Below are 23685 nucleotides of genomic sequence, written 5' to 3' on the forward strand. Positions count from 1 at the left end.
AAATGCAACAGAAAACAGTGCTTCTGAATGAAGTTACAATTTTTAAAGCCACAATTTCTATACTTTCTCTTGCCCTTACCTATGCTTTATATGGCAAAGAGTCACAGAACAGATGCAGCTGCTAAACTAGGTGGTTTAGTAAATGAAGTCAACTTCTGCAAAGAAAAGCAGTAGGAAGTTACAGGACATGACTGAATTAACTTCAGAAGCCAAGTGAAGTTTTGAGTCATTGCTGACTCAGGTAAAATTCCAATTTAATACAACACCTCTAAAATGTAACCTTGTCTAGATAAGTCAACAATAATCAACCAGCCAAATATACTCAGAAGAGAAAGGGAAATTCTGAGTAAGAGTACAAAAATGAATCATTATTCTGATAATGGTTATTATTTTTGCAGATGAATCTGAAAGCTCTCAGGACTCAATTAAGTTACCACTGCCAATAAAGACAAAAAGCAAAATCAGAGCAGATACTTTCTGCCTAGGCATCATGGTGATGGGCACATTAGAAATGAGGTAGATTAGATAGATGAACTAGACAGATACATCTAACTGTCTTCCAGTGCACTCATTTGTTTGACAGACTGGAAAATGCCAACATTCCTGGGATTAAATGAAAATAGAAAATTGCATTTTCAATGTGAAGTATACACAGAACTTTACTATGTCAGTTTTCCTTGGTTAAAATAAACCAGGGCCCAACCTCGTCCTCCCAGACTGACCCAAAGCACAGTAAGATAAATGAAACAGTAACCAAGATGCAGCCAACTGAAAGCCTTTGTGTTGCTACCTTTCTACCCATGATATTAGTGGAGTGATAACAACCTGCACATACTTTGATACATTAATTTTTCCTGAGATAAACACCACCAAAGATGCTAAATAGCCCATCTTGCATTGCTGGTTTGATATCGTTTTTCTTTTCTTCATTACTTCCAGCTACTTTACCTTTATGAGCTGCTCAATTTTTGTACTGTGGTGCCTTTTCCCCCCACTTTGTTCTTCAAGACAGTAAAAGTAAACAAATATCTTGGAGATAAAAAATAAAGAACAACAATAACTGGAGTGATTCTCCCCAGAGGTTTCTGGTCTAGGCTGCAGATGTATCGGTGTGGCTTTTGCTTTGGCACACATAAAAACACATGCATACGCAACAACACACGGTTAGCACTTGTGTTCACATTTGACAGCTCTCTATTTTTCCCTAGCACCAGAAACTGCACTAGAGCTGCACTTGCACTCTGCACAAGTACAGACGTAGATTTGGCAGTATGCAATTTGGCAATTTCAGAGCCAGATCCTGCTCTTGCCCACTCCAGCTTTGACACAAGTGCCGGCTGCAGCCCGAGGAGCTGTGCGACAGCCCAGTGGTGTTGGGGAGAACAGAATCCAGCTCCTTGTGACAGTTTTCCCCACACAATACCACAATCAGCCAAACACATTTGTAATCTACTGCAGTTGGTGTTTCTATAATTGATAGAGATATAAAAGCCCTTTTTGCTAAAGTTGTACTTTTGTATTTTTTTTTCCTTGGGGGAGTTGTGAGAAAGCAGCTACAAAAAGCAAGCTTTAAATCTCAGATAATGTAGCTCCCTTTAGAATCCCAAGCTTAAAGCAAGTAGTTGCGAGTTTTAGCAATGCAAAAAAAAAGAGAGCTAAAAACAAACATTTATTTCACTTGACATAGCAAAACAGTGGATTAAAAAGTTAAATCAATGCACCGTCTGAATGGTTCCTGCTGTAGCTGCAATTTCAAATGAAATAAGAATGTTATAAAAACTCGCGCATATTAGGCACATTTGGAAATGTCTCCTTGTAACTGTTCTTTAAGTGTTCTGTCTATGAGCACTAACAGGTCACTGCACAGGAAATGCAAAAATATGTTACGTTTTAATCAGGGAATATAAAACACTCTCTAGAATGTTACATTGCCCTTGGGAATGTGTAGTAAGTAGAACTTTTACAAAGTCCAGGTCACTCTCCCCATTACATCACTGTAAAAAAAAATACAAATTATTAGGTTAAATTATATAGACGACGTATTAGAACTTTCCCAGTTGTAGGATGATGTCTAAGAGATGCTTATTTCCTTGGAGGAATTCATAATCACTCCCGTGTTCCCCTGCACATACTTTGTATATTGAAAATAGTGCATTTTAACAGAATCAAAATGTTTCCAAACAATTATAATGGAAGAGGGCAAATACAAAAATCAGACTGTTTGTATGCTCACTCTACCAAAAAATTTCAGCACTTCACCCTAACACACAGACACACATTGAAAACCTGCCGGGCTATACCTCATAGGTGATAAAAAAATGAAAAAAGGGATTTTAGCAGAGATGTTTGGGAATGATTAAGGTAAAATATCCCTAATCCAAACAAGTGGAAACCCAGATGTCAATGGCATCATTAACATCCCTTTGCCCCCACGCAAATATTTCTCCACATGATTTACCTCTGTTTAACTGAAATCACAAGTTTATAAAATCTCTGGTAAGTTCACAGAAACAGCAAAAAGTAATGCAAGGGTGACTGGTTTTGAGATCAACATTCTCAGGATTTTAGTTATTTAATGTACAAATTTTGGAGGTGACACAAAACTCTGTAATATTCTGAATGCAACCTCCTCTGCTCTTGCTGATCCTCAGTCAAGTTTTGTCACTGACTTCGGAGAAAAATATTCAATGTCTATGAAAGATCTCCCACAGGGAAGTAAAATTAAAAGGACATGAAATGAAATAAATAAAAAAAATAATAAAATTAATAAAAAATAAAAATAAAATCCCCTACCCCAAGTGAAAATCTACGTCAGAGTCACAAGGGCCCAGCGCTTGCTGAAGCAAATGGCAGTTACACAGCGACATAGGGCTCAGCCCTTTGCAATTTGCATGTTGCAGCATGAGATCTTAGGCTAACAGGCCCTTTTTATCTAAACAGATACCTGTGGTTGAAACTCCTGGCATTATTCTTTGTACTTTCTCCTGAGCTGCTTGCTTTTATACGACAGCTACTTAACTGCCAGTAACTTCCACACTTTGTTCCAGCCTACCGGAGGCAGTGGGCACCCACCAGCCCTGCGCCAGCCCAGCCACTGACCAGGCAGCTCCAGCAGCACAACACAACAATATGCAACTGCCCCATATATATTCTTATTGCTATAGGTTGTGTATGGTTTAAACAAACCTCTCAGCGTGCTGCCTGAACTCTTCAATACCTCTGTTTAGCTCTCGCCAGTGAAGGTGTGGCCCTGACCCTCGCTGCCCCCACATCTCCTCCGGACTCCTAGCAGGGGATCGGGATTTTCCTTGTTTCGACGGTTCCTCCGTGAATTGCCTGCACAATTCCTCAGGTATGAGACATCACCACCACCATTTAACACATGGGGGGCACAGCTCCGGCAAATTTTAGGTGAGTTTTTGTCCTTTCTCCACACAAAAGGGCTGCGGGGCTCAGCGGCCACCTCAGCACACCCTCAGCTAGCGGCTCCTCACGCTCCACAGTCCCACCGCACACCCGCAGATGCAGACAGCACCTTTCCTCCCAGCGGAGGCAGATTAACTTCCGGCACACATCCATCCCTGGCCTGCCGTGAAGCCAGGGCCTGGCCAGGCTTTCCAAAAGCAAGCAGAGGACAGCCTGGAACCGCACGTGTGGAACCGCACTTATTTCCACAAAGGTCTTAATCTAGACAGAAACTGCTGGATGAATTCACTGCAAGAGCTAATACTGAATACCATGCTCTACTCTGACCAGGCAAAAGAGTCAATTATACATTTTTACCACCATTTCCTACAGATATTTGTTAAGTTTATACTCTTTGCTCCTGTCTTTACTCCTGCTTGTCTATGCCCTGCTTCCTAAGTTTCCCTGCTTCCCATGTCAGGGCCTGGGCCCCAGCTGAACACATAACACAGACCATTTCCTCATTCTCCTTCGACTGCTCAGACCCATCGGTGTCCCTGCAGCAGGGAAAGAAATTGTCCTACTTATCCCCAGCTAAAACGTATTTTAAGGGAATGTAATTGAAAAAGATGAACTGAGAACAGAGCATGCGTGGTGGGGATGGCACGTTGGGGAATGCTGTGTCACCTTCTAAAAATTCTTCGGCAATGCAACTTTTAGAGTTTATAAGTCAGACAAATATGGGTGGATTTTCTCAGGGAAAGCAGAAGACATCTCTGAGAAATGTTCACGTCACTGCCAGAAAGCACAGTGGTCCCACAGCTTTGAAATAAACTCTGATGTATGTCTTCTAATTTTCTGCCAAATAACATCCTACCCTAAATTACAGGAAGAACATTTTAAGAAGGAAAACACAGATTTTGATAGTGGAAATGGAGCAGCTTAGAACTGGAAACATGAGAATCAGTGGAAATCAAACGTCTCAACAGAAAACCCCAAACAATCTGGACTGTAGGAACTGTTGCGCCCATAACACAGATGTTATTGTTGACATGTCCAGGCTATGCAGTGCTCCAGCATCCACACAACACTGCTCTAAAGTCCTCTGCTGGCTTTTTGCTCTTTTCAAGATCTTTCCTGTTATTTTTCACCCTTTTCGTTATCACACAGCTGAGCTTTTAGCACATTAAAAGGCTGCCAGGCAGGTGAAGGCACTGAGCCCTGTGCAGCTATGTTGGCTACTTGTTCTGCCCCATCCACAGCATGTTGCCCCTCCAGTTCAAACAACACATTCGCCTAGAGGGATCATCAGACAAAACCAACAAAATAAATCTATAATTCTGAACACAGAAAAGGTTGATGGCTTGCTCTGTGTTATTTGAGCTGTTTTTTTTTCTCATGCACAAGTGAGACAATAACCGGCTGAGGCTATGCAACCCAAGTCTGAGTTCCTGATTCAGGCAGGCAAAGGGGCTCTTGACTGTAAATTTCAGCACAGACTTAAAAATTGTTAGAAACTCCTTTTTAATCATCAAATATTCAGCTGCTCATTACTGATATGTGCTTTAATGATGTCCCCTTAAATTTTGGGATAGTTTTAAAAATCCAGTTTCCTCAAGTTCAGTACAAAATCCAGGGCTGTGAAATGGGGCCCCATAATTTTGTTCAAAGGCTTTTTCAATTGTAAGGTATGTTTGAAATATGAAATTTAAGGAGTTTGCTATGTCAGGTGACGTTTTGTTAGCTTTTGACAAGGGAAAATATTTAATACCCTCATTTTTTTCCCTGCTCTGAATATTAGTTTAATTGTCACAAATAATTAAACACTTATGAGTAAAAGACATCTTCAGACATTTTGACAATACATATTAAGAGACACTTTAAGGGAAATCTGCACTGATCGGCTTTTATTTGTTATGCTAAACGATGATGCATCCTGATTGCATTTGTTCCTTACTTGTGTGTGCAACAGGAGATGTACTGTGAATGATCTGTAAGGAATAAAATGACAGTATTTGACAGGCTAGGAAATGTCTGGGCAAGGATACAGGATAAGGAACCCTAAAAGGGCATTGCTTATGAAAGGGCAATGGGACAGAGACTATCCTTTCATTCTAAGGCACCAACAACTAAATTACAGTTAATAACAATAAGAAATAAATATAAATTACACATACAAGGATCAAGCTCAAGGACTTCGGACCACTAAAAATATATATTATTATATCAATTATCAAAGAGAGACAAATTCCCATCCTGGGAATTTGCATACGAACTCTAATAACCTACTATTCAGAAATAGAGGCAAGCATTAATTTCCACATGAAAAGGAGCCACGGGAGAGCATCCCAAGTCCCCAGCTCCAGAGGAGAAAGCCCTACCTGGTGATTCAGCACCAAACGATCTGGCCTCTGTTCCAGAGGGTAGCAGGTGGTCTCCCAGGTATGGCAGATTAGCCCTATATTACCTAAGATTTATTCTGAGCTCTTGTCAATGTAATGGCTGAAACAACCATTCCTGAAAGGTAATACAGTGTGAAAATAAACATAAACAATCCTTAATGAATCCATAGGCTATTACATGCAGCATATTTCTTCAAGGGGCAATACATACATCTCCACTTTAGAAAAACAACACTGCCCTTGATTGAGGCTTTACAATTCCAGTTTACACAAGAGAGAGGCCTGAGGAAGGTCCATGGGAACTGCTTGGTGCTAAAAGCTTTTGAAAACTCAGGTCTTTCTTTAGATGCCCATATGAGGATTTAGACCCTTTAGGACCTGACTTACGAAAGTTAGAGCCTCAAACTCTATTAGCAGAGATTTCCAAGCACCAGGGAAGGTGAAGAAAAAATGCATTCGTCCTGTTTAGCTACAATTAAATCAGTTTCTTCATATTTCTCAGGGCCACGCATTATATATTCTCAGAAGTACAAAAGCAAGATCCCAGGTCTGAGAAAGAAATGTAGAACAATATACAGGGGGAAAAGTAACTGACCAAAAATGCATCTAAAGATAATTTAAGGAAGGTAAAAGACTTAAAATTATTCTGCCTAAAACTCCTGCCTAGTAAAGCTCACTTGGCTTGTTAACAGAGTTAACACAGCTCTCTTTCTCTGACTGAGTCCTCCCATTTTTGGGAGCTCCTGGACACAATCAAAGTGCTGCTTTGCCATAGGGAGTTGCACAGAAAGGATAAAAATGCCTTTCCAGCCCCATTCAGGGCCGATTCCCTGGTGTCCCAGCTGGGCTACTCCCTCTTCTCACCCCAGCAGCAGACATGTGGATGCCTTGAGCCTCCAGCCCGGCTTTCTCTCCTGGAAGTGTACCTATAGTAAAAATGTGACCTAGCACCTTGAGGAGGTAATGAGGAGCAAGTGCTGTTTTACCTTGAGGAAAACAGTTAAAATCTCCTGTATTCAATTTGCTTTTCTGTAAAATGGGGAAAAAAATATTCTACTTCACTGGCATTATTCTGAGGAGTAGATAGCATTAGTAGGAAACCCTTGGAAGAAAGGTGTTAAGTGTGAGAAATGTTACTCCACTTCCTAACAAAGCACGTACATATGAGCAGGGACCACACAGCTAATCAAAAGCACTAGAAAGCTTTTAATATTTTTAGCATTTAATGCTACAGATGATCAATACAACTACTTAGCTTCTTCCTCCTTTTACATGTTAAATGTTTCACATGCTACTTGTACTGTGCTTATGTATGTTACGACATGGCTGAAAAACACATTAAAAATATTTTTTGGCACACCAATACACCAGGTAGCATGGGGTTGTTTTTTTGATACAAACTGAGCATCACGAAAAGATCCAGCTCTTGTGTGTGAAGTTCACTCATGCTGCAGGAAGTAAATGAGTTCTTCCTCTATGTACAAAGAAAATTGCAGGCCTTATGAATTGTGCTGGTGATTCCCAGTGTAATTCAGATGAAATTATTTGTATATGGAAAATTCAGAGTAAAATCTTTCTACCAAAAAAAGATTATTTCCATTCAAGTAAACGATAAGTGATAGAAACAGACTTGCTGTCTGCACATACCAAACTGCACCAATGTGCAGGTTTTCATTCCGATCTCCTGCATGCAGAGTTCCAATAGAAAAAAATCTTTATTATCAAGGTATTGCAGATAATTTAATTTTTTTCATTAAAAACAAGAACTGCGCTGCTTCTTTTCAATAGAAATTCTGCACTGATTCCACATAACAGACCAAATATTGCTTCAGCAAAGCTGCTCTGGGAATATGTAACAGCATTTTTTAAGCTATGAAAGCAATATTGAAAGAGATTTACTACAATTTAAGATAAGTGGGTCTTAATTTTATATGAACATAGAGACTTAAAAAGCAACCAGAAAGAGTTCCGATTACATTGTGCTGGAATATTAGGCCTTGTGCAAAATTGCTCCTTTTCCCTTATAAATGCATAAAACCAAGCACAACAGGCTTTCCAATTAAATGAGTCTTTTGAGAGAGATGCAGGAAGAGCCAGAAAGCGCCTTAAAACTTTATTGCTTTTTATCTTTGTCAGGTAGGGATGTGTATGTATTAAAAACAACCTGTTCTTTCCAGTACACAGTCCTTCCTCAAAGATTTTTCTTCCTGTTTGACCTACTAATATTAAAGGTTTCCCAAAACAGGAATGGAAGGATTGATGTGGGTTAGTTTTTCCCATATACTCAGTAGTTTTGCTTTTCTGTAGGCATCTCAAGCTAAGGATGCTTCCACAGTCTCTTTAGCATTGTGAGTAACTTTAATGAGCCTCAGTATCATTAGATGATAGCAGTTCACAGAACACAGGGAGAAAAGATACAGAAAGGACTAAGATACAGCTATAATAGATACAAGCCATGGAGATGAAAGAAAGAAGTCAGCATCTCATTTGCATTAATACAATAAAAATACAGCATTAATGTTGCTAGTTGCCAATTTTTTTTCAATAAAGTTGAGCCTGATTACATCTGAAAAAAGGTTGGCTGTGCATTCGTTGTAGGTCCTGCAAGTGTCTAGACTTTAAAGAACAGTTACTGGCTATTAACTTTCTCAATCTAATTGACACTAAAAACAATCTCCACAAAACTTCAATTGAAAGCCACTCCTCAAGAACGGATGGTCTGATCTCTCACAACTGCTTTGTTTATAGCAAAACAAATCCAGAGCTACTATTCACATAACTCCACTCCATCGTTATATTATGGATTTTGTTTACTGGTATTATGTGTGTGTACAGATATAATTATATACGCAGACACACACACCAGTTCATCATTACAATCAGTCAAAAGCAATATTGCCAACCTTGTTTATTCAAAAATCACAAGGCACCACCTCAGAAATTGTGAGACCTGAAAATTATGAGACGATACAGTCACTTTGAGAATTATGGCATTTTTTTTCTGGCATAAGAATTTTTAGGCTGAATGTTTCCAAGCTCCTTAGTTCTCCACAGTATGGTGTTTAAAATAATTTTTCCTTTTAAAATGCATATTGGGTGCTTATACAATCACCAGACTCCAAGACCTGGAGGTTTAAAGAAAATAAACACTAGCAAAGGACTTTCAGTGGACACAACTCCTAACATCACAGGAATTTTAACATTTAGGCAAATATTAGTGGAATAATCAAAAACTACTCTGAAAAACAGGGCTTTCCAGCTTCTGTCAATAAGAATGGTGCATCCCTCTCCCAAGCAGGCACTTGTCTCCTTTTTGCAGGTATGTGTGCATACATATGTGTATGTATGTGTGCATACATATGTGTATGTATGTGTGCATACCTGAAGAGGATCTGTTTCAAATACATTTAGTACTGTTTGTTCTATTTAACTGTTGAATTTTACCAATACTTGGGACTATCGGGCTCTGCATGTTATAAACTCTGTATTTTCCACAATCAAATCCTGTCATTTTGAAGCTATTGTTGTGACTTTCTTGTTCCTAGGGTAAAAGGGGAAAACATTTCTTTTAGGGAAACAAAGATTCTCTTCATTTTTCTAAATGAAACACTTAATGCAACACTTAGATCATAAGACCAGTTTTTCCACTTCTTTTTGCCTGAAAAAACCTCACAAGGTAACAGATGAAAAGCCAGCAACAGTTAAGAGGGATGTGTAAATCTAATGGGAAACAGTGTGCTTCTATGATGCGTTTCTCCTTGAAACCTTAAAAAATACACGGTTCGCTGTCAAGAATTTCTCAGTTGCAAGAGCCGTTATTAAAACATGGTAAAAATTACTCGGTGCCAAGATCCAACAGTCTCAAGGGAGAGGTCACCTTAATAAGAAAGAACTGGTTTTAGTCCCTAAAACTACATGGAACTTTAGGATTCCAATTTGCAAAACCATCTTCATGCATTTACTTGAGAGCTGCTGCTCTTGTGCACATTAACACTGCCAGTTAAAAAGGATTCCTTAAAAGACTGTATCATCTGCCGGTACCAAGAAAGTGTGCAATAATTAACACAGAGAATGGAAACATGTTTGAGAAGTCAGGCTAGCCCAGCAAGCAAAATATCTCAGTCACACAGGCTTCAGAAAAGAATAGCATACAACCACTAGTAACACAAGTTACAAGCAGAATTCTCCCTAGATTTAAAACTTAATGACAGAATCTGGTCCCTCTTCAGAGGCAAAACATTAGAGAAGAAACATGTATATTTAATTTTGTAGCTAAACAGCCCAGTCCTACATAGACAGTCTTTACACAGGCCAGTTACCCACTGAAGCAAAGTGCTGAGTAAGAGCCGCAGAACAGGACCCACTCTCATGTAAATTATTGTAATTAAATAGGTAATGAAAAATCACTGCTCTTGCACAAATGAAATATAAGACTTCAGCTGAGAATGTAATGTGTTTGCAGTTGACTCCTATATCAGGTTCGGAGACAGATGAAAATGTCTCTGCTTTCATGAGTATGCTTTAAAGGTAAAACTTCTCAAATATTTTCATTTTGAAGACAAAGGCTTATTTTAGCAGTAAAATCAATAGGATCCCCCTTTTTTAAGGGATAATATGGTACACATATGTCTCAACCCGAGAGGCATTAAATGGAATATGAATAATTTTACCGTGCATTTGCTAATACGTCATCCAGTAGAAGAGCCAGGCCTTATTCTCCCCTCCACTAGCTGACATGATATTTTTTTTACATTTGAGCTCTTAAGATCTGCACAATAGCTTAACACAATAAGTGTTTAGCCTCTGGTTCCAACTGTAATTGATAGAGTACAGTTCCATTCCCTCTGCTGCTGCTAAGTTGGGAATTGCAGCCACAGCAACTGACAGCTTTTTTTTTCCCGCAAGTCTGGAGTTGCTCTCTGGGAGTGATGTCCTCATCGGGATGGGAAGTTAAATCACAGGAGAAAAGCTCACCCTGGCTCTGTGCTACAGAGGAACTACAGGGACCTCTTCTAGGGGAAACAGTTGCGTGAGGCGGGTGCTACTAATGAGAGGGAAAATCAGGAGAAGCAAGCTTCGGGAAGAAATACCAAAATCCTGTCGTTTTGAAGAAAATGAGCTTTTCAATTAGAGAGCACAGAAGAGGGAGCGCATTTATGCAAAAGAATTTCTGACAATGAACATGTTTTTAAAAGTGCTATAAAATTGTGTCATTTACTGATGGAAATATCTTTTCTTTCACAGTCACAGGGGCTGAACTCTTGGCGAGTCCCACTCTTTATATAGTGATAATACACTGTGTTTTGATATGTGAGAGTAAAACTGAAATAGGGAAACAGTAACTAAAATGAATGTGATTTCAAATTGCCCTTTTCAGGCCAGAGTTTTAACATGGGGAAAAAATTACATAGTAACTTTGGACTTAGTAGCCAATTACAGAACTTATGCGCAGATAGCGACTTATTTTGGTGCCTCTTTAGTTGTAAAAGTATATTTTGGAATATATTTAATTAACCAGGATTTACAGACTCCTCTTATTTGTGAACACCTTGGCTTTTCTGTCATCTGTCAGCACTGTGATGTGCACAGTAACTGAAAGGTTCTGAGGCACGAGCTATTTAGGTGGTTTTGATGTGCACTTGCTTTTCTAGAGGATGGTTAAACAAAACAGCGCTGCCATTTCTACATTTTCACTCAGTACTGCTTGCTTGAAACCTGCTTCTATTGCCCCTATAATTAAAGGATACAAGTAATACTCGAAAAGCCACAGCACTCTTGGTTATTTATACATATATATATCGTTTAATCACAGAAATATACATATGAGACCTAGCTGGTCATTCACTGTGCTCTCTGCAGATGCAAAATTTCACTTTCTAAAGATGTTTCTGTTTTAAATAACCTTTTTACTACTAAGGTGCAAACTGCAGCTGTAAAGAACTGACTGCTAACCGTCCTCTGCTTGCTGCTCTACAAGGACTCTTCCTTCCAACAACAAAACTGTGCTATTCTACAGCTCCAATAAACAAAATACATGTGACTGATATCTGACTGATAGCTGTACTTTTCCTGAGCTTTGGTCCTCAGATAGCCTGCTGGAGCTGAGAGAGAAAGAAAAGAAATACAAAATTGCAGCCAGAAAAGGTGTTAAGTTCAGATTCCTCTTTCCAGGGTTTAAAAAAGCAAACTAGCAATTCATGATCACAAAATAAAATATGCACATTTAAACAAGCTGCAGGGGAAAGGAGAGTTTAATCCAGTGAAATTGTGTTTGAAAGCTATTTCATACCCCTAGGAATAAAATCTGAATAGCAATTCTGCTTTGCTCCCACCCTTTTTCCATCCTTCTGTTAATATATTACCATTTGTTATGGAATCGTTACAAGACTTCCACCCCAGAGGTGGCTGCATTTCATTGAAGGATGAAGTACTTTCTGGGCCTAAGTCTCTTCTTACTCGCAGGAGCAGACAGTACTCACTGCAACTGCATTGATGCTGCTAGTAAAGCTATTTTTGATTTGCACCTGAGCAAGAGGAGAATTAGGCCCAGAGGTTGTAAAGCCCTTCTGCTGAAAGCTACAGCACAAATGGGTTGTTTATTGTAAACAGAAGCATGATACTAAAGCAGGCACTGATATAAAGAGCTGGAACTATCTGCTTCAAGAATTACCGAAATGGAAATGACGATCTCAAAAAGGAATGACGATTCAGAAAAGATTCGGCCCTGGAAAGATCAAAATGCATTCGACATAGTTTTGGTGTTGATGTGAAACAAAGTGTCTTTAAAAGTGTAATTTGAGATCAAAAATCCCCATCATGGAACATAAATAGTGCCCCATTTATCCAATTACACTACCTTGTTTCATTACAATGGTCGGTAATATATTTCTTAGGAATACACGGCTTAAAATTAATAATAGAAAAGGACAAAATTGCCATGTATATTTCTCTAGACAGATTTTCATCTAGCAGCAGGACTTCACTTCTGATTCACTCGCTGGTTCTGTCTAACCTTTACATTATTCATTAATCAAACTAGAAACCTGCTTTCAAAGTCAGTGCATGGTAGTAATTATTTACAGTTGTGCATAGTATTTAATTTTAAGCAATGACAAAAGCAGGCATGTCCAGAATCATAAGGCTTATCATTTTTCTTCTGTTAGAGGTGAACTATCTAAAGAAGCTAAAAGTTGCAAACTTCTCTTCAATATCTCTGCTGCCATCAAGACAGAATGCATTGCAACTGATATGTTTGAACTTGTTCAACTAAAAATAAATAAAAGTGAAAATTAAGTAATATATAATGTATTAACTCCTTTAAATAAAAGGAATAAGGAGCTTTGCTATCAGCTCTGATGAGCAACTCATTTCTTATTGTACAGTCTGTCTACTGTCACTTCGAGGTATCTTTCACTATAGAAAACAGAACCTCAGTACTATCCCTGAAAATGAAAGTCAGTTTTAAGAACTAGATACAACAGGCACATCTACTATTTGAGACCACCCCACCCCCCCAACACACGAAAGCAACTTCAAAGCAGAACTATAGCAAATGTATAAATCTACTTCAGATCAGTTATGCTGGTTGAAACTGGACTGCATTTGCAGTTTTTTGCTCACCTGAAACAACATTGATCTGAGGACAAATATAATCAAAGAAATGCACCACTGAAGATCAATGCACATTTTATACTGAGAATTAGGGAGGGGGAATGTAATTGTGGCCATTCAAATTTCTCCCTCATCATTAAGATTCTCAAAAATACTGTGGCATTCTGGATAAAAACATATCTTACTGTCTTCTCAGCAGGGAAATCCCGGGAAACAACAGCATGGGCTTTGCTCGCAAAAATTTACTTACTCTGTAGTCTACGCCTCTAAAAAGAACAGGGTCCCCCTTGTACAAAAAGATACTACATGCATTGCACGTGAAAATTCTACTTTGAAAGCAAAATAAAATGCTCTTGACAGAGAGAAAAAAAGGAGCAATTCTAGCACTGTCACTGTGATGATCAGCATCCATGAAAAAAATTGCTATTTATCCTGCAAGTTGAGAATGTTAATGCCTTATTCAGCTATAACCTCTTTGTGAATAAAACAATAATAGCAACCCATCAGGGAATATATGTGTGTGCATATATATATATATGCATTTCTAGCTCAACTATTATTTATGGTTCAAGGGGATCTTTGCTGCCAAGAATCATATGAGCAACCTGCATAGGTACATTCATTGGTCACGTCCCAAAAGGCACTGCCTGCACACCACTGTCCTACACCTACGTGAACACGGCAAAATAGGCAAGTTTATAAAAGTTACGCGTGTCCCAGATTCTCTGAAACATCATTTACCCCGAACAAATCCTGAGCACTACTTTTCAAAGTTTATTCAAGTATGCCACTAAAGTTGTCCATACATTTTGTCCCACACATAATACTCCACACCTAGAAAATATTCGGAAGGGGGAGGAAAAATTAGCAAACCGTTTTTAAACTGAAACCATAAAATATGAGTTTTCTCTAAAGAGCTAATCTGATGAAGAACACAAAGGGGAAAAAAAAAAAGGGGGGGGGGGGGGGAACCCGCCTACATTAAAAGCCAAACAAGATAATAATTGTGCATGTCTGGCTAAGAGAATCTAGAGGGCAAGCCTTACGTCATTGGCACTTGGGTTACCATGGTGAGTGATTTATTGATATATATCAAGAATGAATAGATCAAAGGCAGCAAGATGACAGGTGATCAATCAAATGTCAAATCAAAGCTGGCAATCAACTGGAAAGCTGATTTTTCAGTGGGTGGGTCTGGCAGAAGAAAAATGAACTTCCATATTGCGCTTCCCAGAAACAAAACCCCACCACACTATTAAAAAAAAAAAAAAAAAAAAGCAATTAAGCAGCCTGAAAGAAAACTCTTTGAAAAGATTTACTATGCAGGCCCACTCATCTTTTTCTTGGCCCCCAAAAGAAGAACTCCCTATAAACGACAAAACAAAACACTTACAAAGTTACAAACTATTTTGTTCTTTAAGAAGAAAAAAATAAAAGCTAAATTGCAAAACCACTTGGCATGTGCAAATATATCAACTCGGCTACAAAACAAAAGAAGGATTTGGTTTGAAAATGCGGATTGTCTTCTAGCAGTCAGAACGTTTCATTTTATTTCCTGTTGCAATTTTCACCACTGATGATCAAAGGCTGAACTTCCCCACCGGGTTCATCAGCAGAGACAGTCCCTGTACTATTTCAGGCAGACACAACGTTCACACACACACGCAGACACACACACACACACACACACGGCCAGCGCTGCCACCAGAAACACGGCGAAATAAAAGATTAACCGCACCGACCCACTTGGCGAAACACGCTTTTTAAAACCAAAAACCACCGGGAGGGGGGAATTAGAAACGGGGAAAAAAAACCAAACGACGGTAGGGACTGGAGCGGGAAGCAGATGGGAGGCTCGGGAAGGGAGAGGGGCCGGGGGGAAGGGGCGCCGAGTGGAAGAAAGTTGGGGGGAAAAGTTTGGCCGGGGCAGGAGGGGCTCGGGGCGGGAGGCACCGGAGGTACCGGAGGTACCAGCAGCACCGGGGCAGCGGAACGAGCGCTGCGGGAGCGGCGGGCGGCGGAGGGGCCAGCCCGTATCAGAGCAAAGCTCTTGGCAATCGGGACCGAAACTGGCTCCGCGGAGTTAGGAAGGGAAAGGGAGGGGGAGGGGGGATAAATAAATAAAGATCCAGCCCGGAAAAGCAAGGGTGACCCTAAATAATAATAAAGATGGGGGGAAGGATCGGAAGGAGCGGAGAGACAGAGGCTGTGCAGTGGATGGCTTCTCCTTACCTGCAGCCCGTTTGGGTGCTTGCTGTTTCCTCCTTGGCATCGCTCTACTTTCTCCAATCTCACTTCTGTCCCCAGATCCGAGAGCCCTGAGACGCTCCTGAGCCGTGTTCCTCTGCCTCAGCCGCTTCCCTCGGCACCCCCTCAAGCCTCCCCTGCCCCCCTCCTTCCCACTTCACTGATAGGAACCTGTTTGGTTTTTATTTTATTTTAGAGATCTAGGTTTCTTTCTTTCTCTCTCGCTTTTTTTTTTGGTTGGCTTTTTTCTTTTCTTTTTTTTTTTTTTTTTTTTAACTGTTGCAACACTTGCTTTGCTTTGATTCAAACATCCAAGCTCAGGAGCAAATGAAAGGCGCCCACAGTGCCAGAGGATGGCAATAAATAAATAACAAAATAGATACGTATATATTAAAAAAGGCAGCTCTGGAAAGACTGTGGGGCTGGCTGCTTCCTCCCTTTCCTCTCCTCTCCTCCTCCTCGCAGAGCTGTATGGCGGAGCGGTGCCCGGGTGTGTGTGTGTGTGTGTGCGTGTGCGCGGAGCGCTGCAGGTTCCGTGCTGTCAGATGCCAGGCGGTGAGTGATATGGGAGAGGACAGGGAGGCTTTGGATGGGAGGAAATCTGCTGTTCACACGCACACACACACTGCACAGGCACACACACGCACACACACGCACACACACACACACACACCCGCACACACACACATACACAGGCAGGGCGAGGCGATGCCAGCAAACATCGATCCACCGAGCAAACTGAACATTAACAAACTCCTCCTCCGCGACCCGGTGACAGGACGCGATCCGCTCCGCGCACCGCCACAAGCCGCGCCGTTAAAGAGACAGGGCCCGCGGAGTTCGGCTCCCGAGGGAGGCGCTGCCGGGAGCGCCGACGGCTGGGAGCTGGGGGGAGCCGCGACGGGGCGGCCCCGAGCGGGGTGATTTGGGGTGGGGGGGGGTCAGCGCCCCTCGCCCTGCGTCACTGCAGATTTAACAAGCGGATAACGGGGATCTACGGCGGGGCGGGCGGGTGGCGGGGACCGCGGAGGGTGCTCCCCCCGTGCGGCGGCACCACCGGCTGGCGAGCGCTGCTCCGGGGCCGTGTGCCCGCGAGGAGCTGGAGCTGGGGAGCGGAGCGCTTTCCCCGCGGATCTTCCTCCTCCTCCTCGTCCTCCTTCTCCTCCTCACCCGAACGGGCACCCCGCGGTTAGGAGCGGCGTGGCTGGACGTACACGGGAAGTTGGGTGAAGTTCAGGTGAAGCGCAGGGCTGCAGTAGGGAGCGCCTGCACGCCATGGCCCGGCAGAGCGGGGTCGGCCCGGCAGAGCGGGGTCAGCCCGACCGGGACAAGCCCCCGCAGCTCCCCGACTTTCCCCCGGCACCTGGATCAGGGGGAATCGGGAACTTCCATCGAGTGCTGCTGCACCCTCCTGGTAACCCAGAGCGAGGTCTCGTCCCACTACACCGGCTGTCTCGTCCTTCCAGAGAGGCCAACAAGCGGCCAGCCCAAAGAGGGAGACGGGACATGGGAACTCTGAGCAGCGTTGTTCCACAAGAGACAGGGAGATAACTTCCCTGCCCCATTTATTCATTTCGGTTTATTCCCCACGACTGCTGTTAACACCTTGAGGGTTTAAAAGCGATTTGGGGCTGAAAAGATGGATTAATTTCTATATATTCAACTACAGTTTGTGTAAGACCTCTTAAAAGTGGATGCTGCAATACTCCATAGCCCAGTCCCAGAGTTTGCTATGAAACCAAGTTCGTAGACACTTTTTCTGTTTTGGCATTTGTATCTTTCTAATGGAACTCTTGGGTTTAATAGGAATCATTTGCAATCCTCTAAAATCAGTGTTCAACCAGGCTCTGTTACAAAGCACCAGTGAGAGCTGCTGTGTTGTAGCCGGTGGCACTGGAGATTCGCAGTCGCCCTGCTCAGGCAGGGAATGAGTTTCCACGGGAAGACCCCTAAGTGACCTTTATATTTAGCAGTCTAATAGGAGATCGTGTTTATGAAAGTGTCCACCTAACTGATTTCACTTAAATTGTTTGATAGGTTTGCCTGTACGAACTCTAGCAATTTTTGCAAGCAATTTGAAAGTATTTATTGGTGCAAGCAAATGCTTAGTTTGAAAGATAAAATAGGATAACAGTACTATAAAATGCGCATTTTTCCACTTCTGCCTAGCATAACTCACTCAGAAGTGAACAGCTCTGCTTCAATCAGTCGGAATTGCACAGCTCTCTTCTACCTGCATGCAGCACGTGTAAAATGCAGTTGGTGCACACCAGGGGATTTCTGCTGTGTCCCCAGCTCAGGCAGGGTTAAATGTGGGGCCAAGAGGGGCAACGACATCCACAGCAGTGGGGCAGTTACCCCAGCACTGTGTGAGAAGGGTGACACATTGAGTGTGGCCCTGGCCCTGGATCAGGTAGTTCAGGGGCAGGATGGCAAACCAGGATTTTCTTTTCACATTTCATCTAGCAGTGATTTGTGATTTTGATCCCTTCAGTTTCTGTGTCCTGGTTCCCAAATCAAGCAAATGGAGACACTTGTAGTTGGTTTTATATTCCCTCTCCTCCCTGGCAGTGCAGAAAGATACTGCACCTCTGATTATGATAGTTTATTTTGAAGGATTGGGTACTAAATGCTGCTTTAACACATGCTTCTTTTACTAACAATTCTCCCAAACCATTGTACAGTATTGTAATGTGCTGGAAAACTAGCAGGCATCAGGGGGGAGAAGGAGGAGGCAAGTGTCAGAGCCCCCTCAGATTTTAACCTTTCCATCTGGTATCTGCTACTCCTGTGCAAGTTGAAAAGATACAAGCTCTAGATGTAAGCGAAGCAGCAATTCAATGTAGTCTGGGATCAGCAAGTAGTGGCTATTGTTCTCCAGAGTCATGGCTTAAATCCAAATGCTACACACTGGGTATGGTATTTGTATCAGTGGCGTTTTCAGTCTCAACATGCAAGATGAGAAAGTCACTGTTTTAAATGGTTACTCCTTTGGGAAGGGGAAATTGAGAAGATGGACTTGTGAGTAGAGCACTAGTGAGATGGCACCCTATCCTCGGTGATAAATGGGAGTATTAACAAGGCTTGGTCGAGAGGAACCCTACAGATTTATGGCTTCCTGTCTCCACCAGCAGATGCCATTATGGCTGACAGAACAGAATGCCTTTCAAGAGGGAACTGGGGTGGGATTATGAAGAAGGGGAAAAAAAAGCAAGCAGAATCTGGTGTCCATTTTTATCCACTGGTCAGAATTTGCTGATAGGTTTGAATAGAGCTGAAACTACACAGCATTTGTGTGCTCCCTGCTTCTGTTATTTATAACTAAGTTGGTGAAGGTCATTTAGCATCTCTTCTAGCACAGGAAGAACCCATAATATTTACCGAAAGCATTTTTGCACAGTTGAAAATTAGAGATAATAAAATGAACAGATAGTACTGGAGGCTTCCTTGGCTTATCCAATGGAATAATCTTGATGGGTGCTTAATGTTTACTTTGGAAACGTAGCAAATGATTCTGAAGCTATATTGAATTTTATCTATTTTTATTGCATTGCAGAATAATATTTCTCTTTCCTGACAAAATGTTATGACCAGTAATAGCAATGGCAGTTATGCATGTTCAAAAAAGAGTAATCAAATCTTGTGCTTCAGGGCATGAGCTGAATTCCCCACTGGGATCCGGGAGGAATTTTCTCCCCCCCCCCCCCCATCTAGCAATATACAGTCAACCTGGTCTGCTCTTAGAGGTTTTTCAGTTTCTTGGTTAGGTGCAGATTACATGGAACAGGAGTGTGATCGGGGATAGTGAAAATCCTCTATTGTATAGCTTTGGAGTGGTTTGGGTCTGGTTTTTCAAAGTAACGTGTGTGATTCGGTATACATTAAAGTTCACAGATATTTTTGTGCACAATAAAGGGCTGAATATGCTTTGTGTACTTGACTTTGATAACAGTTCCCATCATGAGTAGTCACAGCAAACTCAGCTGTGTTACTTGAAGTGTCTCTTATCTTACTTTTGTTGTCTGTCTGTCTTTCTGTGGCTGCTATGCTGATAATTAAATGGGGTTGGGTTTTATTTTCTTTCCTTTTCTTCTTCTTCCCTTCCACTCCCTGAAGTTATAAACATGTAGGTATATAACTCATAAGGTGAGTTGATGACCCACCCCCCCCACACACACACACTTCACACTTTGCCTATCACTTTAGAGAAGGAAAAAGTAGAAATCCTGACAAGTGCTATAAAAAAAAAAAACAAGCAAAAAAGTTAGGAATTATTTGGGTTTGATAAATGAAAATGTTTCAATATGTAGTAATATTGCCAGCCAATGACATTGTCAGCTTCGGTGTTTACTTCTTATTCAAAATTACTGGCAAAAAATGATTAAAAATAATTGCGATTACAGTGGTTGTAAAAGAATCTTGACAGACAGAGTGAGGATTCCTTACAGAAAAGAGAGCAGCTGGTGAGTGGTCTGGTCAGTCCTCTCTCTGCCCAGTGGTACGATTAACTCTACTTGTTTCCCTTTTGAGGAACATTTGGCCAATGTGATACACATTCAATAGTTCTGGGCAATCTATTCTAGCAGCTTTACCATTAGAAATTTTCCCTACTCTTGAACACTTCATGACTTCATGGAAACCTGTTTCTTTTTATGGTGTTCTCAAATGAAATGGAGAACAGTTTCTTTCCCTCCCCTCCGCCCAGCAGCAATTTTTAATCTGTTTGAAGACTTATGACATCTACTCACCAAACACCCTCGATTTCTTCAGTCATTCCTTGTAGGTCATGTTTTCTGGACCTGGCACCATTTTCATTGTTCCGTGGCTGGACAACATATGTTTTGAAGTGCAGCGCCAAAACCCGGATGCTGTATTGCATTTGAAATCTTCCCAGCACCAAGTGGGATTACGTCACATGTACAACATATGACACTTGTTTATATGTCCCAGTTTGACATATGCCCTTTTTGCAGGAGCACAACATTATTGACTCACGTACAGCTTCTGGTTCACTGTAATGCCAGACTCTTTCTTGTAGAACTGCTTTGTAATCAGTTGTCCCCATCCTATATTTGAACAGCTGATTATGCGTCAGTGACAACTTCGCACTGATTCATCTTGAATTGCATCCTATTTTTTCAGACTTTCTGCATTTTGTCAGGATCATTGTGTGTTACAATGCTGTCTTCAAAGGCTGTTGCTGTTCCCTCTAGCTTGGAACCATCTGCAGATACCTTGCAAAATGTTTTCCACCTTCAAAGATATTAATAGAAGTATTGGATATTGCAAAGCCCAGAACCCACTCCAGACGTTATTCCAGCCTGACAATGGGGCCATGAAGTTATAATTTTGGAGTCGGGTTTTCTGACCTTTTCCAGCCAGCTACAGTAATGTCATCTGAAGGACACCCCATAGCTCGCTCATGTGAGACTGATATGTGAGACAGTGGTAGAAGTTAACAGAAGTCAACATATATGACTTCTCTGTTCACAAGGTCTGTCACACTGTCATGGAATGTGATTAGGTAGGTTTGACATAATTTATCCTTAATAATTCCATGTTGCCTGTTACTCATCTCCGAAAGTCTTGTTCTAGGTTCTTATGGATAGTTTTGTTTTGGTATTTTTCTATGAACAGAAACCAAGATGATGCAATGGTCCCTTCCCACTCTTCCATCTTAAAGATGTGTTTGCACTAGTCTGAGCCTTCTGGAAACCATTGGTCCTCCAGAAGTTTTCAGGGATGATCCCTGTAGTTCTGAAATTCTTCTAAGATGAGTTTAATGGCCTGACCTTATCTGTGTGTTTTCTGAGTGCTCTTGAAACTCTTTTTCCTACTGTAGCCAGAGCTCCCACCATCCTAATGCTGGTCTTGATTATTTTTTGCAATCTGATCACAGCTGATTCCTGTAGTGAAGATGAAAGTAAAAAAGGCTTTCTTAGGGTGATCTGTCAAAAGCTTTCTCTCTTTGCTGAGTGACAGATGTAATCTTTCCTAGGTCTTTTCCTGTGTAAAGAGGGCACTTACCAAACACTTTCTTCTTATTATGTTCCTCACTAGTTGTATCTCATTTTGTGACTTTATACTTTTCCCCTGTGTGTTCATGGGCATTAAAAGGAACTCTTTTTTTCACATTTTTCACGTTTAGACAAGTATTAATTTGTTCATAGAATATATATTTCGATTTTTTTTTTTTTTCAAAGTATTCCTTGTCATGCAATACAAAGTCTTTTTCCCTACAAAGGGGTAGAACAGCAGCACTGGGGCAAAATCTGTTTCCTCCCTTTCAGGCATTTCTGTGCACATAGTTCAGTTACTCCAGTGTGGGGGGGTGGTAGGGGAGGTTAAATTTCACCTCCTGGGATGAAATCCTGGTATTGCTAATCATTTATACTTTGAGTAACAGCAGGCAGCATTTCCAGAGCCCCTTGCCTTCTAATCTTCAGCTAAAGGATTCCCTCTTCGGCTGCAAAAAAAGGCATTTGTGTTTGAACTCCCATCTAACTACAAAAAATAATCTTTTGTGGCCAAGTAACGAGAATTTAAAACAGTGCAATGGTTTGCACAGCTCTGGCTGCAGCTACCTTCTCCAGCCACATCTGTGGTTCATCTTCCATCACAATGTCATCAGCTAAAATATCCCATAAGATCTCATTCAGGACTGTACATAAGGCTCGCCATGCATTTTTTAACTATGACATCCTATTTCCAGAATTTATAATTAAGTCTTGCATACCTACTGCAGACTGAAGCAGCCTGGAAGCTCTCATTTTAGGAACTGAATTTTCCTTCTTGAAATCCCAACAAATCTGCTTAAAAGAACAGCAATAAACACGCCACTTTCTCTGAACCAAGCACAGTAATGCTGTAATACCATTCCCTGACCAAACCAGCAAAAGCAGCTAATTGAATTAGTTTGATCTAGAAGTTACTCATGCCGCAATCCACAAACCTCCTATTTTCTTCAGTGGATTTTGAGTTAAGTCCCTAATCAGCTGGCACATCGGATGAGTGGATTTATTTTCTTTTCTAAATAATAACAACGTCTTTAGAATCTTTTGAATTAGTAACAGTTAGCTGGAACTGGGCAGGAAATGGATTGTAGTCTTCAAAGAGTCCTTGGAAAAAGACAGAACTGAAAATAAAAGGAAAAGAAGAACTGAAACCGGCCGTTTTTAGGGTGAAAAGGCAACATTGAGAAATCAGTGTTCTTCCAAAACTTTTTTCCTAAATTACCATATTTCGTTGAAAAATTTTAATGGATTTTTTTTAAAACATGCTATGAATGTTAAAATTAAAAAATGGACATGTTTTGTTCAAAGCTGCATAACTGCTGAAATTTGAGGATGATACCAGGGTGGGTTTTTTCTGTGACTCTGCACTGCTGTAATTGGAAGGGAGGGGAATGAAAACCACAAGGACTGCATTTGGTTCATTCTTTTAGAGAGCCATGTTGCTAAAGAATCCTGTGCCCATAGGAAATTCACACTTTGAAAGGTCTGGTCTGTTAGCTGCCAGTAGCTAAGAGGTTGTGAGGTTGCATCTTCTGGAGAGGCACAAAAAGAAAGCAGAAGCAGGTTTCTTCTGGAAAGTAGAACGTCTTTCCTCTTTTGAAAACACTGAGGGGATGGGAGAGGCCAAACCACTTACAAAGACAGGTAAGTAAATACTGGGAGCTCTTTGATGCTGTTTTTCCCCCTTCTGTTTAAAGATCGAGTGGCCATCCAAATAAAGAGAGCAGATAAACCAGGGGAAATGTATTACAGAGTTGACAAAAACAGATAATCACCTACAGGAAAGTTTGGTAAGAAGATACATGTCCTGAGCAGAAAGCAAGGCAAAGATGTCTGGGACTAAAATTGCATTTTCAAATGGCCACAGCCATATCCCATCTCTCTGGACAATTTCATTATAAAACACCCAGTCACTGTGGTATTTGATTGTAAGCTATCCATGCTTCAAATAAATGATTGCTTGTGCAGTGTAAGCCTATTCTTACTTTTATTGGTATGATTATTTT

At 41.2% G+C, this 23685-nt stretch overlaps 1 protein-coding gene across 2 annotated transcripts in view; it reads right to left on the minus strand.

The window, feature by feature from the left end:
• Positions 1–16783, minus strand: part of TSHZ2 (teashirt zinc finger homeobox 2) — a 221659-nt gene extending 204876 nt beyond the window's left edge. For both annotated transcript variants that reach the window (XM_057401690.1, XM_057401689.1), the window contains exon 1: positions 15651–16783. In XM_057401690.1, the coding sequence (XP_057257673.1) occupies positions 15651–15690 (40 nt within the window). In that variant the 5' untranslated portion in view covers positions 15691–16783. The remainder of the gene's footprint in view (positions 1–15650) is intronic.
• Between the last annotated feature and the right edge of the window lie 6902 nt (positions 16784–23685).

Source organism: Pezoporus wallicus, unplaced genomic scaffold (genome assembly GCF_028554395.1).
Source record: "Pezoporus wallicus isolate ANWC-B61680 ecotype Strahan unplaced genomic scaffold, APGP_CSIRO_Pwel_v1 contig_9238, whole genome shotgun sequence".
NCBI lineage: Eukaryota > Metazoa > Chordata > Aves > Psittaciformes > Psittacidae > Pezoporus > Pezoporus wallicus.